Source organism: Trachypithecus francoisi, unplaced genomic scaffold (genome assembly GCF_009764315.1).
Source record: "Trachypithecus francoisi isolate TF-2019V2 unplaced genomic scaffold, Tfra_2.0 Lachesis_group12, whole genome shotgun sequence".
NCBI lineage: Eukaryota > Metazoa > Chordata > Mammalia > Primates > Cercopithecidae > Trachypithecus > Trachypithecus francoisi.
In genome coordinates, this window is record NW_022681457.1 from 66,863,403 (window position 1) to 66,879,446 (window position 16,044).

A 16,044-nucleotide genomic window follows, 5' to 3' on the forward strand; every position below is an offset into this window, starting at 1 on the left:
ATTTACCTCTCAGTACTGCTTTTGCTGCAAATTACAAGTTTTGGTATGTTGTGTTTTTGCCTCAAGATATTTTCTAATTTCATTTTTTATTTCTCCTTTGACCCAATGGTTATTCAAGATTCTGTTCATTTCAATATATTTGTGGATTTCTTGGTTTTCCTTCTTATATTTATTTCTGGTTTCATTCTACTGGGGTCAGAAAAGATACTTAGTATGGCTTAGAGATTTTAAAAAAAATTTTTTTTTTTTTTTTTGAGACAGAGTCTCGCTCTGCCTCCCAGGCTGGAGTGCAGTGGCCGGATCTCAGCTCACTGCAAGCTCCGCCTCCTGCGTTTACGCCATTCTCCTGCCTCAGCCTCCCGAGTAGCTGGGACTACAGGCGCCCGCCACGTCGCCCGGCTAGTTTTTTGTATTTTTTAGTAGAGACGGGGTTTCACTGTGTTAGCCAGGATGGTCTCGATCTCCTGACCTCGTGATCCGCCTGTCTCGGCCTCCCAAAGTGCTGGGATTACAGGCTTGAGCCACCGCGCCCGGCTGATTTTAAAAAATTTTAACATTTGTTTCGTGATCTAATATGTGATGCATTATGGAGAAACCTCCATGTGTAGTGAAAAATAATATATATTCTACAGCTGTTGGGTAGAAAGTTCTGTATATGGCCAGGCACGGTGGCTCATGCCTGTAATCCCAGCACTTTGGGAGGCCGAGGCAGGCAGATCACCTGAGGTCAGGAGTTCGAGACCAGCCTGGATAACATGTTGAAACCCTGTCTCTACTAAAAATACAAAAATTAGCCAGGCGTGGTGGTGGATGCCTGTAATCTCAGCTACTCGGGAGGCTGAGGCAGGAGAATCACTTGAAACCAGGAGGCAGAGGTTGCAGTGACCCGAGATCAATGCCACTGCACTCCAGCCTGGCTGACAGAGCAAGACCCATCTTAAAAAAAAAAAAAAAAAAGTTCTGTATATGTCTATTAGATCCATCAGGTCTACAGTGTTACTCAAGTCAAATGTTTCCTTACTGATCTGTCAGGAAGTTCTGTCCATTATTAATGGACAAAAAGTGGGGTATAAAAGTCTCCTATTACTGTATTGCTGTATATTTCTCCCTTCAATTTTGCCAATGTTTCTTTTACATATTAGATGTCCTGGTGTTGGGTGCATATATATTTATAATCATTCTATCTTCCCAGTAGGTTGACCCTATTATCATTATAAAATGTGCTTCCTTGTCTCTTGTGACAGTTTTTTACTTAAATCCTATTTTATCTGATATACATATAGCTACTGTGCTCTCTTTTGGTTACCATTTGCATGGATGATCTTTTTCCATCCCGCGCCTTCAGCCTATGTGTACCCTTAAGATCTGAAGTGAGCTTCTTGTAGACAGCATATAGTTGGGTCTTGTTTATATATCCATTCAGCGACTCTATGTTTCTTGATTGGGGAGTTTAATGTGCATTTCCTATAATTATTGCTAGGGAAGAACTTACTATTGCTATTTTGTTAGTTGCTTTATGTTAGACTTCTTCCTTCATCTTTTCCACTGTTGCAGTCTCCCTTTGTGTTTTGTTAGTTTTTTGTATTGATATGCTTTGACTTCTTTCTCTTTTGTGTAGCCTCTATGGGTACTTTCTGGCATATGTGGTTAGTGTGAAGCTTACATAAAATATAGATATAATAGTCTTTTTAAAGCTGATAACAAACTTAACTTCAATCACATACAAAAACTCTGCATTTTAAATTCTTCTGCCCAAATTTTGTTATAATTGTCACAATTCACATCTATTCACAGTGTATCTTTTAACATATTTCATATCTATTTTTAATACTTTCGTCTCTTTTTTGTTGTTGTTGTTGTTGAGACGGAGTCTCGCTCTGTTGCCCAGGCTGGAGTGCAGTGGCTGGATCTCAGCTCACTGCAAGCTCCACCTCCCGGGTTTACGCCATTCTCCTGTCTCAGCCTCCCGAGTAGCTGGGACTACAGGCACCCGCCACCTCACCCGGCTAGTTTTTTTGTATTTTTTAGTAGAGACGGGGTTTCACTGTGTTAGCCAGGATGGTCTCGATCTCCTGCCCTCGTGATCCGCCCGTTTCGGCCTCCCAAAGTGCTGGGATTACAGGTTTGAGCCACCGCACCCGGCCCTTTTAACTTTTATAGTAGAATTAAAAGTTATTTACCCACCACAATTATGGTAATGCAGTATTCTGTATTTACATATATTTACCTTTATCAATGAGCTTCAAACTTTTCCATACTATCTTTTTGCTGTTTGGTGTTTTTTCATTTCTATTTGAAAACTCCCTTTGGCATTCTTTTTTTTTTTTTTGAGACGGAGTCTCGCTCTGTCGCCCAGGCTGGAGTGCGGTGGCCGGATCTTGGCTCACTGCAAGCTCCGTCTCCCGGGTTAACGCCATTCTCCTGCCTCAGCCTCCCCAGTAGCTGGGACTACAGGCGCCCGCCACCTCGCCCGGCTAGTTTTTTTGTATTTCTTAGTTGAGACGGGGTTTCACTGGGTTAGCCAGGATGGTCTCGATCTCCTGACCTCGTGATCCACCCGTCTCGGCCTCCCAAAGTGCTGGGATTACAGGCTTGAGCCACCGCGCCTGGCTCCTTTGGCATTCTTTATAAGGGAGGTCTAGTGGTGATGAATTTCCTCAGCTTTGGTTTGGGAAAGTCTTTCTCTCATCATCATTTTTAAAGGATAGTTTTGCCAAGTATAGTATTCGTGGTTGGCGGGGATTTTTTGCTATTGTTGTTTGTTTTGTTTCGTCTGTTTGATCTTTCACCTCTTTGAATATATCATTCTACTCTGTTCTGGCCTGCAAAGTTTCTGCTGAAAAATATCCCTTAATAGTCCTATGGGCCGGGCACGGTGGCTCAAGCCTGTAATCCCAGCACTTTGGGAGGCCAAGACGGGAGGATCACGAGGTCAGGAGATCGAGACCATCCTGGCTAACACGGTGAAACCCCGTCTCTACTAAAAATACAAAAACTAGCCGGGCGAGGTGGCGGGCGCCTGTAGTCCCAGCTACTAGGGAGGCTGAGGCAGGAGAATGGCGTAAACCCAGGAGGCGGAGCTTGCAGTGAGCTGAGATCCGGCCACTGCACTCCAGTCCAGGCGACAGAGCGAGACTCTGCCTCAAAAAAAAAAAAAAAAAGTCTTATGGATGTTCCCTTGTATGTGATAAGCTGCTTTTCTCTTGCTGCTTTCAAAATTCTGTCTTTGACTTTTGACAATTTGCTATAATGCATCCTGGTATGGGTTTGTTTCATTTTATTTTGTGTCCTTTGTGCTTCCTGAATCTGGATGTTTATTTCCTTCCCCAGCTTTGGGGAGTTTTCAGCCATTATTTTTAAAACAAGCTTTCCAGTCCTTTTTCTCTATTTTCTCCTGAGATTCCCATAATGTATATATTAGTCAGCTTGATGGTATTCTACAACCAACTTAAGCCTTCTTCACTCTTTTTCATTATTTTTTATTATCACTCCCCTCACTGAATTATATCTAATGGCTTGTCTTCCAGTTTGCTAATCCTTTCTTCTGCTTTATTTAGTCTGATGTTGAATCTTTCTAGTGAATTTTTCAGCCAATTCGCTGGGGAGCTCACAAAGAAAAGATGGAGTACTGGTTGCACAAACCAACTCCTTCTCTCCCCTGGATGAGTTAGGGCATCTCTTCCTGAATGTATGGTTCTGTACCAGGGGCAGTATCTCTAGCAACAGGGTATCCTGAATCTTCGTACTAGCTTCCCTAGTCTTGTTTCATGTTCTTCCAGGATACAACAGCCTTTACGATTAGTTTCTGATTTCTCACAAACAGAATTTGTCTGTGAATTGTTGCTGAATTAGTATTTTGGGAAGGTGAGAAAGGGTCCAAGTCTTCCTACACCACCATCTTGATGATGTCACCACCACCCCCCTTCAGTTTGAAGGGATATTTTTGCTTGGTGTGAAATCCTGATTGACAGCTTTTTTTTCTGTACTTTAAAAATGATTCTCCCTTGTCTTCTTGCTTGCATGCTCTCTGATAATAGATCTGCCATACATAATTCTTATTCTTGTTCCTCAATAGACAATTTTTTTCTTGTTATCTTCAAGATTTTCCTCTTATTTTTAGTTTCCAGCAGTTTAAATATAATATGTTTAGATGTGTTTTAAATTTTTGTTTTGGTGTTTATCTCTGAGCTTCTTGGACATATGGTTTGCTGTCACTAACTTGGAAAATTCTCAGCCATCATTTATTTAAATACTTTTCTTCCATCTCTACTGCAATTACCCATCAGGTCCATTTCATATTAGTCATAGTTATCTTAAATTCCTATTGGGTTGTTGCAATATCTATGTCATAACTAAGTCAGTTATGATTATTGCTTTGTCTCTTTGAAGTATATTTTTTTCTTTTTCTTCTTGTCTTTTTACATGCCTCATAATCTTCGGTGAAGGCTGTACGTCTTGGGTAGTACAGTAGATACGACGATTAAGAAATTTTTATGCTTAAACATGAGTATGCCTTCCCTTCTGCTAGGTTTTTAATGTGGGGGGTTATGCTGATCTATTCAATAGCTAGACAGAGTTTGAGGTTTGTCATTGCTATGGTTACACTGAGTGTACCACAGGCTTCAATAATATCCTCTAATAATATCTGTGTTTAAAGTAAGGGTTGATTTCCCATGGTTGTTTTCTCAATGCAATTTTCTCCCTTAGTTTTGGGTGTTCCATTTGTGCTGCTCCTCAGAGAGAGTCTCTCTTGCAGGCTTCCTAGCTGTACTCTACTATTGCTTCTATTTGATTCTTGTTATCTTGGTGGGGGTTGAGTAGATGGAGGGAAAGCATTCTCTTATGATCTCACTAAGTCTCAGTCTTAGGCAGACACCATATCCCTAAGTCTTGGGGATGTGGCTTTCACAAGTGCTTTTGCCACTCTGCCAGCTGTAGTGCTAGGCATAGAGCACATTCCTCCCCTACTCTCAGAGATAGCACTTTTTTTCAGGTCCCTTTCCTATACTGCAGTAGCTTTCTACAAGTCTCCTAAGGCAACTGTTTTTGCTGCTCTTCATTATGCAGTGATAAGGAAGATGGGTTTGGGCTGCTGTTGCCCTCCCCCAGCTAGCACCACAAGGAAAGGCTTCTCAGGATTCACCCCCATCTTCCCTATGAGTGCCTGTTGGGATTCTTAGAGGAAAAGCTTACAAGAGATTGCAACCCCCACCTCTCTAATTTTGCAAATCCCCCAGTAGTTTTACACTTTCATTAGCTGACATTCACACTTTAAAAATTTGTTTAAAAGCTTGACAGCTGTATTTTCTTACTGGCTTATATGGTGTCTGGCAGAGTCCATCCCAGGTAAGCAAAGCTTGAGTCCTGTTTCTCTCAGCTGGCATCTTTCTTTCCCCAGATTTAAGATTACTTGGTTGCCCTGTGACCTCCATTCTCTGATGGGTTCTAGAAAAGTTATTTTGTAGTTTGTCCATTTCCTTGTTGTAGGGTAGAAGTTTGTAGTTTCCTTGTTGTAATGACTGAAGCAAAGCTCCTTCCAGCTGTTTACATCCCTAAGGAGAAACCCAAAGTCCCCTCATTACAATAAACTTTTGAGAAGTCCTTCAGTTTATTTTGTCATGGGGCTCAAAAATACCTTGCAAATAAAGTTAGGATTAGGATAACAGTTTAAAGTCGAGTAAATTAGCTAGGATGGAGTGGGGTTGGGATAGCATTACAAGCAAAGCAGTAGCAATTAGTAAAGACTCAGAAAAGACAGAATTCAGTATACTGGAGGAACTCAACTTTAAGCTAATTGAGGAAATAGTTTAGAAACAAATTCACAAACTAAATGTTATATTCATAATAAATGTTATTTTTCTTTCCTCTGCAGAGAACTTACTTCCAGGCATATCAATTTGTTTAGTTTCTGGACTATCATGCATAATTCCCTCCTGAAATGAGCTCTGATACAGTTAAAATGCTTACAGCAACTTGCATATCTACATAATAATATATATATTTTAACACGCCGCTTGCTTGAATCCACATTTTGCCAAAAACCTAAAACTCATTGAAAGCTGTACACCTGGCAGCGATTCTCAAGGCAGAAATTCTCTAGTTAGCATGAACTAACTCACAGACTGGGGATATGGCTCTGTGGTGGACAACAACACTATTTTCTCCCCCACCCCCAACTCTTTCCTAGTCTTCTCTCCACTATTTCCATGTGTTCCCAGATTCCAGGTCCTACCACACCACTTTGCAACACATGTTTAAATCACAAGGGAAAAGGGCCAATGACACATGAAAGAAGGATATAAGGGCTGGACATTAGCACCCACTGATGGCTGGAAGAACAGCATTAAACTCTGTGGGTACCGCTCTGTCTGGGATCTAAGGTTGCCAAAGACAGTTGCAACCTACAGAAATCAAAAATTTAATTTCTCAAAAGCTTCTTTACTTTGTTCTCTCTTTAATTTGGCTGGCATGTTTGAAAACATTTTTATTCTACTCTCATACTCATATAATAATTTGGCTAACTGTAGGCTTCTCAGAAAAACAATTTTTCCTCAGAAATTAAAAGCAACGTGACTTCACTTTGCGGCTCCAGTGACTTCTAGTGTTGCTGTATATTGACATTCTACTTCTAGATCATTCCAACTTTTTTTTCCTCTGTAGAAAGTTTTTGGCCTTTCTTCTCTCGTGTTAGTTTCTGATAGTTGGTGTGGGTTTTTCTCATTAATCGCACTGAGCTTTTGGTCAATATATATCATGGACATATGGTCATTGCAATCCATATATTTATTGTTCTCTTCTAGGAAATGTTCTTGCACCTTTTTGTTGTCATTTTCACTACTTTCTCTTATGTATAATTCCTAAGAATAGGGTGATCTATCCCTTAAACTGACCATCTAAGTGTCTTATATTTTATCTCTTAAAATTTCTACTTCTCTCTTGGAAGCTCCCATTCATGTTAGTTAAACATTAAGTCACAGAGCTCTCCATTAAGAAAACTTTTTCTTTAGACAGGGAGTTGAAGCTTCATGAAACAGTTCAACTGCCTCCTACTTTCCTTTCCTCTAGTTCACTCTAAACATACTTGTATGTATATATTCTAAAAATTTTCCTCCAAAATTTATTGCTTTTAAAAACTTGAGGCCGGGCACAGTGACTCACACCTGTAATCCCAGCACTTTGGGAGGCCGAGGTGGGCGGATCGCAAGGTCAGGAGTTCAAGACCGGCCTGGCCAACACAGTGAAACCCCACCTCTACTAAAAATACAAAAAATTAGTCAGGTGTGGTGGCAGGCGCCTGTAATCCTGTAGTTACTTGGGAGGCTGAGGTAGGAGAATTGCTTGAACCCGGGAGGTGGAGGTTGCAGTGAGCCTAGATCACACCAGTGCACTCCAGCCTGGGCGACACAGCGAGACTGTCTCAAACAAAAACAAAAACAACACAAAACTCAAACTACAAAAACAACACAAAACTCAAACTACAAAAACATTGAAAGATCAGTACAAAGAATACTTCTAAAACCCTTAACCTATATTCAGCAATTGCCACATTTTTCTACCTCTCTTTCCTTCTCTAAAAACATATACACAGACTTCACACTTAACTCTTTCAGAATGACCTCCAAAAACTAAGAAGTCTCCTACATAGACACAGTGCCATTATCACAGCAAAGATATTAAACATTAGTACAATAAAATATATTATTTCTATTCATACTTCCCTAGTTGTCGCAACAATATCCTTTAAAACCAATTTTAAAATAAATTCAGGATTTAATCGACAATTCTATCCTTATAAAATGCATCTTAAGTAACATTCCTCTGTTTAAACTTATTTTTTCTCCCCTTGCCCAAAATTTATCGGCTTATAGTAACAGAGAAACTGAGGTATGTGGAAATAGGAAAGGAAAAGAGAGTGTGGAATTGGTGTATAATGTTTAAGAATCAACAAAATAAAACTGGAAAAGCTTAGATATTTTTATGTTCTTTTTTTTTTTTTTTTTTTTTTGGAAACAGGGTCTCACTCTGTTGCCCAAGCTGGAGAAGCGCATGGCTCGCTGAAGCCTTGATCTACGAGGTTCAAGTGATTCTCCCATCTCAGCCTCCCAAGTAGCTGGAACCACAGGCACGCACCACCATGCCTGGCTAATTTATATATTTTTGGTAAAGACGGGGTTTTGCCATGTTGCCCAGGCTGGTCTTGAACACTTGGGCTCAAATGATCTGCCCGCCTCGGCCTCCCAAAGTGCTAGGCTTATACACATGAGCCACCATGCTCAGGCTGATATTTTTATATTCTTTATGGAGTCCTTTTTAAAAACTGTATTTTATTTTAGATTCAAGGGCTACCTGTGCTTGTTTGTTACATGGGTATTACCTTAAATTACTTCAATGACAACTTTTATAATTTTGTTTCTGAATACCTCATTAGCTTCATCTTTCACTCCCTGAAAGTAAACTCCAGCCATACATAATTACAAGCTTTCTTAAAATATACAAAGCTCCTTAAAAGTTACTCTATATTACGTTCCCATGCCTAGAAACTATCTCTTGATTGCTGATCATCAGTTCCTTCTTGCCTTTGACCAATGCCTTCTTGTTCTTAAAGAGATCAGATTAAGAACGACTTTATCATTTGATTGGGATATCCCTCTATGTGGATCTATTTGTACTCCTGTATCTCATGAGCTTAACCATCTTGTGGCATTTATCGCTCTGCCAATGCACCCACTGATTTATCTGTCTAAGTAGGACTGAACCACTTATGGCAGGGACTGGTCATATGGTTTGATGTTTCATTGCCCAGCACAACCTATATAAGAAAAGATGTGCAGTAAAAGTTTGTGCAATGAATTTAAAATAACTATGATTAATATTTTGAGTACTCTATGACAAAGTTAGAAAAAGAGATGGGTACTGTAAGCAGAGAAATGCAAGCTATAAGAAAGAATCAAAAGAAATGCTAGAAATAAAAAACATATTAACAAAAACAAAGAATGCCTTCAATGGACTCATCAACAAACTCAACGCAGTAGAGGAAACAATCAGTGAACCTGAAAATAGAAACTTCAAAAGAAACTCCCCAAACTAAAATGCACAGAGGAAAAAGAATGAAAAACAAGAGAACATCCAAACTGTGGGACAATATCAAAACATGTATCTATTAAATAGACATCTATTTTCCCAATTAGAAAACCAAAAGGAGAAAAAAGAGAACACAGATGAAATATTGTAAGTAATGATGTCCATGAATGTTTCAAATTAATGACACACATCAAACCACAGATTGAGGAAGCGCAAAGAACACTAAGCAGGATAAATACCAAAACAAAACAAAACAAAAGTGTATATCATATTGAAACTGAAAAAAAAAAAAGAAAAAGAAAAGGTATTCAAGGAACCCAGAGAAAAGTAACACCTTACCTATAAAATGACATTGATAAAAATTACAGCAGACTTCTTGTCAGAAACCATATAAGCAAGAAAAAAGTGGTGTGAAATATCTAAAGCATTAAATGAAAAAGAGTCACCAACCTAGAATTTTCTATCCAGGGAAATTATCCTTCAAAATTGAAGGAGAAGTGAAGACTTTCTCAAAACAAAAGCTAAGGGAATTCATCACTAGCAGACCTACCCTGTAAGAAATGTTAAAAAGTTATTTAGTCAGAAGAAAAACAATATAGGTCAGAAACATGGATTTACATAAAGAAAGGAAGTGCATCAGAGACGAAATCATGAAGGGTAAGATAAATTCTTTTGGTTCTTTTATTAGTAATTGATCTAAAAGATAAATGTTTGTTAATGATAACAATGTTATTAGGTGATTATAGCTCATGGATAAGTGAAATGAATGAAAGAGACATCACAAGTGACATAACAACGGAGAAGAAGGGGGAACTGGGAATGCTGTTGTAAGGTTCCTGCACTACATATGAAGCAGTACAGCATTTTTCAAAAGTGAATTTAGATTAGTTAAAAATACATATTGAAAACTTTAGGGTGACACTAACAATTTTTAAAGAAGTATAAATGATAAAGTAAACAGGAGATAAAATGAAATAATATAAAATGCTCAGTGAAAACCGTAGTAATCAAACAAAGGAGGGGGGAAGAGAAGAAACCAAACAAAGAAATTTAAAAAGTTTCTATTTGCATAGGAAGCAAATGGAAAACAGTTAGGAAGATGGCAGGTTTTTTTATTTTTTTATTTTTTATGTTTTGAGATGGAGTCTCACTCTGTTGCCCAGGCTGGAGTGCAGTGGAACAATCTTGGCTCACTGCAGTCTCCGCCTCCTGGGTTCAAGCGATTCTCCTGCCTCAGCCTCAGCTGGGATTACAGGCATGTGCCACCACGCCTGGCTAATTTTTGTATTTTCAGTAGATACGGGGTTTCGCCAGGTTGGTCTTAAACTCCTGACCTCAGGTGATCTGCCTGCCTCGGCCTCCCAAAGTGCTGGGATTACAGGCATGAGCCACCATGCCCAGCCAATGGTAGATGTCAATCCAACTACAAAAATAATCACACCAAGTATAAATGGTCCAAACACAGCAATTAGAAGACAGATTGTCAGAGTGCATTTAAAAAACAAACAAACAAACAAAACAACCAACTATATATGTCTACAAGAAACCCACTTTAACATTCAGGTTACAAGTAAAGAGATGAAGCTATGCATGGTGGCATGCACCTGCAGTCCAAGCTATTTGCGGGGGCTGAGGCAGGAAGGTTGCTTGAACATAGGAGTTCAAAGCTGCAGTGTGCCATGACTGCATCTGTGAATAGTCACTGCACTCTAGCCTGGGCAGCATAGTAAGACCCTGTCTCAAAAAAAAAAAAGAAAAAAAAGTCAAGGGATGAGACTGGTTGCCTATCCTTCCCTAGAAATGAAAAAAAAACAAACCAACAGGCAAAACCGGTCAGAAACCAGACTTTCAGAAACTCTGGGAAATAGTTAAAGGTTGCACCCAAGCAAACACTTAACCAGGAGAAAGGCGTGTTAAACGTGGTAGCAGGTCTATGTGGCATTTTAACTAACTTATTCACAATTTACAAAAGTGACAAAAACTCCAAGACAATAGGAATAATTCAAACAAAAGCTGTATAAGAGCATAGTCAAAAAAATGTATTAAGGTTCACAAAAGTAGCCTTAAATAAATACCATGGTTAAAGACAGAAAAAATCAGCGTGGTAAAGATGCCTATTTTCCCAATAGTATCTATAAAATTAATATAATTTCAATCATAATTACCATAAAGTTTTTCACTCAACTTATCAAGCCAATCCTCAAATTTATTTACGATGAAAAAGCTGGACAAGTAAAACAAAAAAAAATATGGATAGTAAACTAGCATTTTATGCATATTTGCTTACATTAAAAAGTAGAAGGAAAACCAAAAAACTTAACAATTTAAAAATGGTTACTAAAAGGTGGTAGAGACACAAATAGAATAAACACAAGACTTCTCTTTATTTTCTGTATTTGTTTTGTGTACACTTTAATACACCTTGTTTTGTATATCTGATTTTCCAACCATGTAAGTGTTTTACATAATTATAGGACAAAATTAAATTGGATCAAATGTTGAAACAAAAGCTGTACCTAAAAACCAAAAGCAAAATAAAACAAATGAAACTAATCATGTATCAAGTTTTCAGCTTAACCACATGGAAATTAGTTATAGTTACTTTAAAGCTCAATAATTGGACTGTACTTCTCTAGAGGGATATATTCTAGCAGCAAATAGATCTATAAAAAAATGTTAAAATTATTTACTGTAGGAATATTGTGGCCAGGCGCGGTGGCTCAAGCCTGTAATCCCAGCACTTTGGGAGGCCGAGACGGGCGGATCACGAGGTCAGGAGATCGAGACCATCCTGGCGAACACTGTGAAACCCCGTCTCTACTAAAAAATACAAAAAACTAGCCGGGCGAGGTGGCGGGCGTCTGTAGTCCCAGCTACTCGGGAGGCTGAGGCAGGAGAATGGCGTGAACCCGGGAGGCGGAGCTTGCAGTGAGCTGAGATCCGGCCACTGCACTAATAATGTTGCTCTGAAATTGTCTTATTTATACATACATATATAGATATACAGATGGATCACTGAGCAAATAAAAGCTACAAAAATAAAACCAAAGTTAAAACTCTATAATTAATTTTTTTTTTTTTTTTGAGATGGAGTCTCGCTCTGTTGCCCAGGCTGGAGTACAATGGCGCAATCTCGGCTCACTGCAAGCTCCACCTCCCGGGTTCATGCCATTCTCCTGCGTCAACCTCCCAAGTAGCTGGGACTACTGGCGCCTGCCACCACGCCTGGCTAATTTTTTATATATTTTTTTAGTAGAGACAGGGTTTCACCATGTTTGCCAGGATGGTCTTGATCTCCTGACCTCGTGATCCACCCGCCTCGGACTTCCAAAGTGGTGGGATTACAGGCGTGAGCCACCGCACCTGGCTAAAATTTTTTTTTTTTTTTTTTGAGATGGAGTCTCGCTCTGTCGCCCGGGGTGGAGTGCAATGGCCGGATCTCTGCTCACTTCAAGCTCCGCCTCCCGGGTTTACGCCATTCTCCTGCCTCAGCCTCCCGAGCAGCTGGGACTACAGGCGCCCGCCACCTCGCCGGGCTAGGTTTTTGTATTTTTTAGTAGAGACGGGGTTTCACCGTGTTAGCCAGGATGGTCTCGATCTCCTGACCTCGTGATCCGCCCGCCTCGGCCTCCCAAAGTGCTGGGATTACAGGCTTGAGCCACCGCGCCCGGCCTAAAATTTTTAACATTGGAAACAGCAGTATGAACTCATGATGCTCATTTTGTTAAGAATATATTTCTTGTTACAATAGGAATGAACCTTGAAAACATGCTAAGTGAAAGAAGTCAGTCAAAAAAGGTCACATAATACATTATTTCATTTATATGAAATGTGTGGAATAGGGAAATTTATAGAGACAGAAAGATCAGTAGTTGATTAGGTTGGGCAGGACCTAGGGGATGTGTACCATCAATCCCATATGAATACCATGTTTCCTTTAGGGATGAAATGCTCTAAAATTCCATTGTGGTGGTAGTTTCATAACCCCATGAAAAAAATATATGTACAATTATATTTATTATTATTATTATTATTATTATTATTATTATTATTATTTTGAGACGGAGTCTCACTCTGTCGCCCAGGCTGGAGTGCAGTGGTGCGATCTTGGCTCACTGCAACCTCTGCCTCCCGAGTTCAAGTGATTCTCTTGCCTCAGCCTCCTGAGTAGCTGGGATTACAGGTGTGCACCACCACGCCAGACTAATTTTTGTATTTTTAGTAGAATTGGGGTTTCACCATGTTGGTCAGGCTAGTCTCGAACTCCTGACCTTGTGACCCACCCGCCTTGGTCTCCCAAAGTGTTGGGATTACAGGCGTGAGCCACTGCACCTGGCCGAATATATATTTTTAAAAATATTAAACTGTATATTTTAAAAGGGTAAAATGTATTGTTATGAATTATATCTTAGTCAAGTTGTTAAAATATATACATATATATCCTAGCTCTGTCCACACACACAAAAACCCTCTAACAACAATAACCATTCCAACAGCAACAAGCACTATAACTGTGGTCTCAAAATACCATTTCCTACTTAAAGCAATCAGGGCACCATGCAGAAAAGACTGATTTCATGCGTAGGGCAGAACATGTTCAAAATGATCTGGGGATGTCCTATCATATCAGAAACGTAGGACACCATCAAACACTACTGGGGATGTGTTAAAATGATTCAGAAGCTATCCTGAAACAGTAGCCAAAAATGAGAAAATTTAAGCTTCGAAAAGAAAATAAGTGCAGTAATTTAAAACACATCAAATATGCTAAAAATGATGAATATATAATGGTAATAATAATAAAAACAACCCACTAGGAGATGCCAGGGAACCACTTCAATAACTCAAAATCATATAAAGGGAAAGAATCCATTTATTCTGCCTTTTCTGTACAAACTGTACCTAAGGGTGAACAAACAGTTGACGAGGACAATTTTTTCTTTAGGAAAATATTCTAGCTAGTAAAGGAAGGAATGACAGAATTAGAACATTGCCATTTTGCAGCCCTTACTGAAATAATGGGTCTAGTTAGTAATCATCCATGTTTTCTAAAACCAGTATAGTGGTAAGAAGAAGAACTGGGCCGGGCGCGGTGGCTCAAGCCTGTAATCCCAGCACTTTGGGAGGCCGAGACGGGCGGATCACGAGGTCAGGAGATCGAGACCATCGTGGCTAATACAGTGAAACCCCGTCTCTACTAAAAAAAAATGCAAAAAACTAGCCGGGCGAGGTGGCGGGCGCCTGTAGTCCCAGCTACTTGGGAGGCTGAGGCAGGAGAATGGCCTAAACCCGGGAGGCTGAGCTTGCAGTGAGCTGAGATTCCGCCACTGCACTCCAGCCTGGGCGACAGAGCGAGACTCCGTCTCAACAACAACAACAACAACAACAACAACAAAAAAAAAAAAAAAAAAGAAGAAGAACTGTTCTATTTTTAAAACATATGAAAAATATTCTTTTTTTTTTGAGATGGAGTCTCGCTCTGTGGCCAGGCTGGAGTACAATGGCGTGATCTTGGCTCACTGCAACTTCCACCTCCCAGGTTCAAGTGACTCTCCTGCCTCAGGCTCCGGAGTAGCTGGGACTACAGGTGCACACCAGCATGCCCAGCGAATTTTTGTATTTTTAGTAGAGACAGGGTTTCACCACGTTGGCCAGGATGGTCTCGATCCCTCGACCTCATGATCTGCCCACTTCGGCCTCCCAAAGTGCTGGGATTACAGGCGTGAGCCACCGTGCTCGGCCCATCCCTCAATGTGTCTCACCTTACTTCCTCTAATATTACAACCCAATAGTCCTTCAACCCTGTTAGGACCTTCCATTCCTTGATTCTACTAATTTTTTACTGTCCTTCACCCTCTTCCTGTCCTCACTTTTCCACTTACCTAGCCTAAAATCCAAAATCAAAACAACAATCAATTATTTTCGAACGTAAGATTCCTTTAGCCTCTCTCTCACATTATTCCTCTTTGCTTCATGAAACCAACAGTCTGGTTAAATCCAAATCTCCCCCTAACCTGTCTGTGGCTGCAACTATGCGGATGAACACTGCAGGATAAAAACCGGATGAACACTGCAGGAGAAAAACACACAGCTATACAGAATAGGCTCACTTTAAATTCATAAATACTAACATTAAGTGGGTCTTTAATGGTGCCTAAAAATCATAATTTCTCTATTTTCTGTCCCAATCTCTGTGATTTTCTTTCCCCTGCTCTTCTCAAACTCTAGCACTAATCTCACTCTCATCTGAGTCTCTTGCTAGGTACTCCACTATAAAATTAAAACAATCATAAGAGAAGGTTCACAAGTTCTCACCAACACATCTGCCCATTTACTTGTATCTGTGCCTGAGTACTTCTCCCTTCTCTTCTGTTATTACCATCGTCAAGGTCCAAGCTCAGCCAAAGTCTGCCACAAGATCTCATTTGCTCCGGCTACTTAAGGACATTTTTATATTATCTGCTTTCTCTCCTGTATTGTAGTTTCTCTCTCTACTGGATCATTTCAATCAGTGTATAAACAGAACGTATACCTCTTAACTCCAGCTACCACACCATTTCACTTCTTCCATTTAGAAAAAAAAAATATTCAAGAATTGTCTAGACTTGATATCTCCAATTTTTTCTTTTCCAGTTCTCTCTTTGACCTAAAATTCCACGGACACTGCTTTCAGGGTCCCTAATAAATGAATTTCATGTTGCCAAATTCCATGTTTCTTTCTCACTCCTCATTTTACGTGGCCTATCGGTAGCACCCGACACAGTTCTTGTTAAAACACATTCTTCCCTTGGTTTCCAGAATATCACATTCACCTAGTGTTCCTTCAACATTTCAAGCTAGTCCCCGTCAGTCTCTTTTGCTAATTCCTCCTTACTTCCCGGAGTTTGTTATGTTAGAGTGACTCAGAGAGATCAGTCCTTTGTCTCTACCTTTATCTATCCTAACCTCTAAGTGATCTCATTC

General features: G+C 39.8%; 1 protein-coding gene across 8 annotated transcripts in view; it reads right to left on the reverse strand.

The window, feature by feature from the left end:
• The window catches only part of ZNF569 (zinc finger protein 569), a 71,330-nt gene that overhangs the window by 49,688 nt on the left and 5,598 nt on the right, over positions 1 to 16,044 (reverse strand). For 4 of the 8 annotated variants that reach the window (XM_033226015.1, XM_033226012.1, XM_033226011.1 and 1 more), the window contains exon 3: positions 5,313 to 5,552. The exons of the other annotated variants lie outside the window; for them this stretch is intronic. In XM_033226015.1, coding sequence (XP_033081906.1) covers positions 5,313 to 5,341 — 29 coding nt within the window. In that variant the 5' untranslated portion in view covers positions 5,342 to 5,552. The remainder of the gene's footprint in view (positions 1 to 5,312; positions 5,553 to 16,044) is intronic. 8 annotated transcript variants of the gene reach the window in all.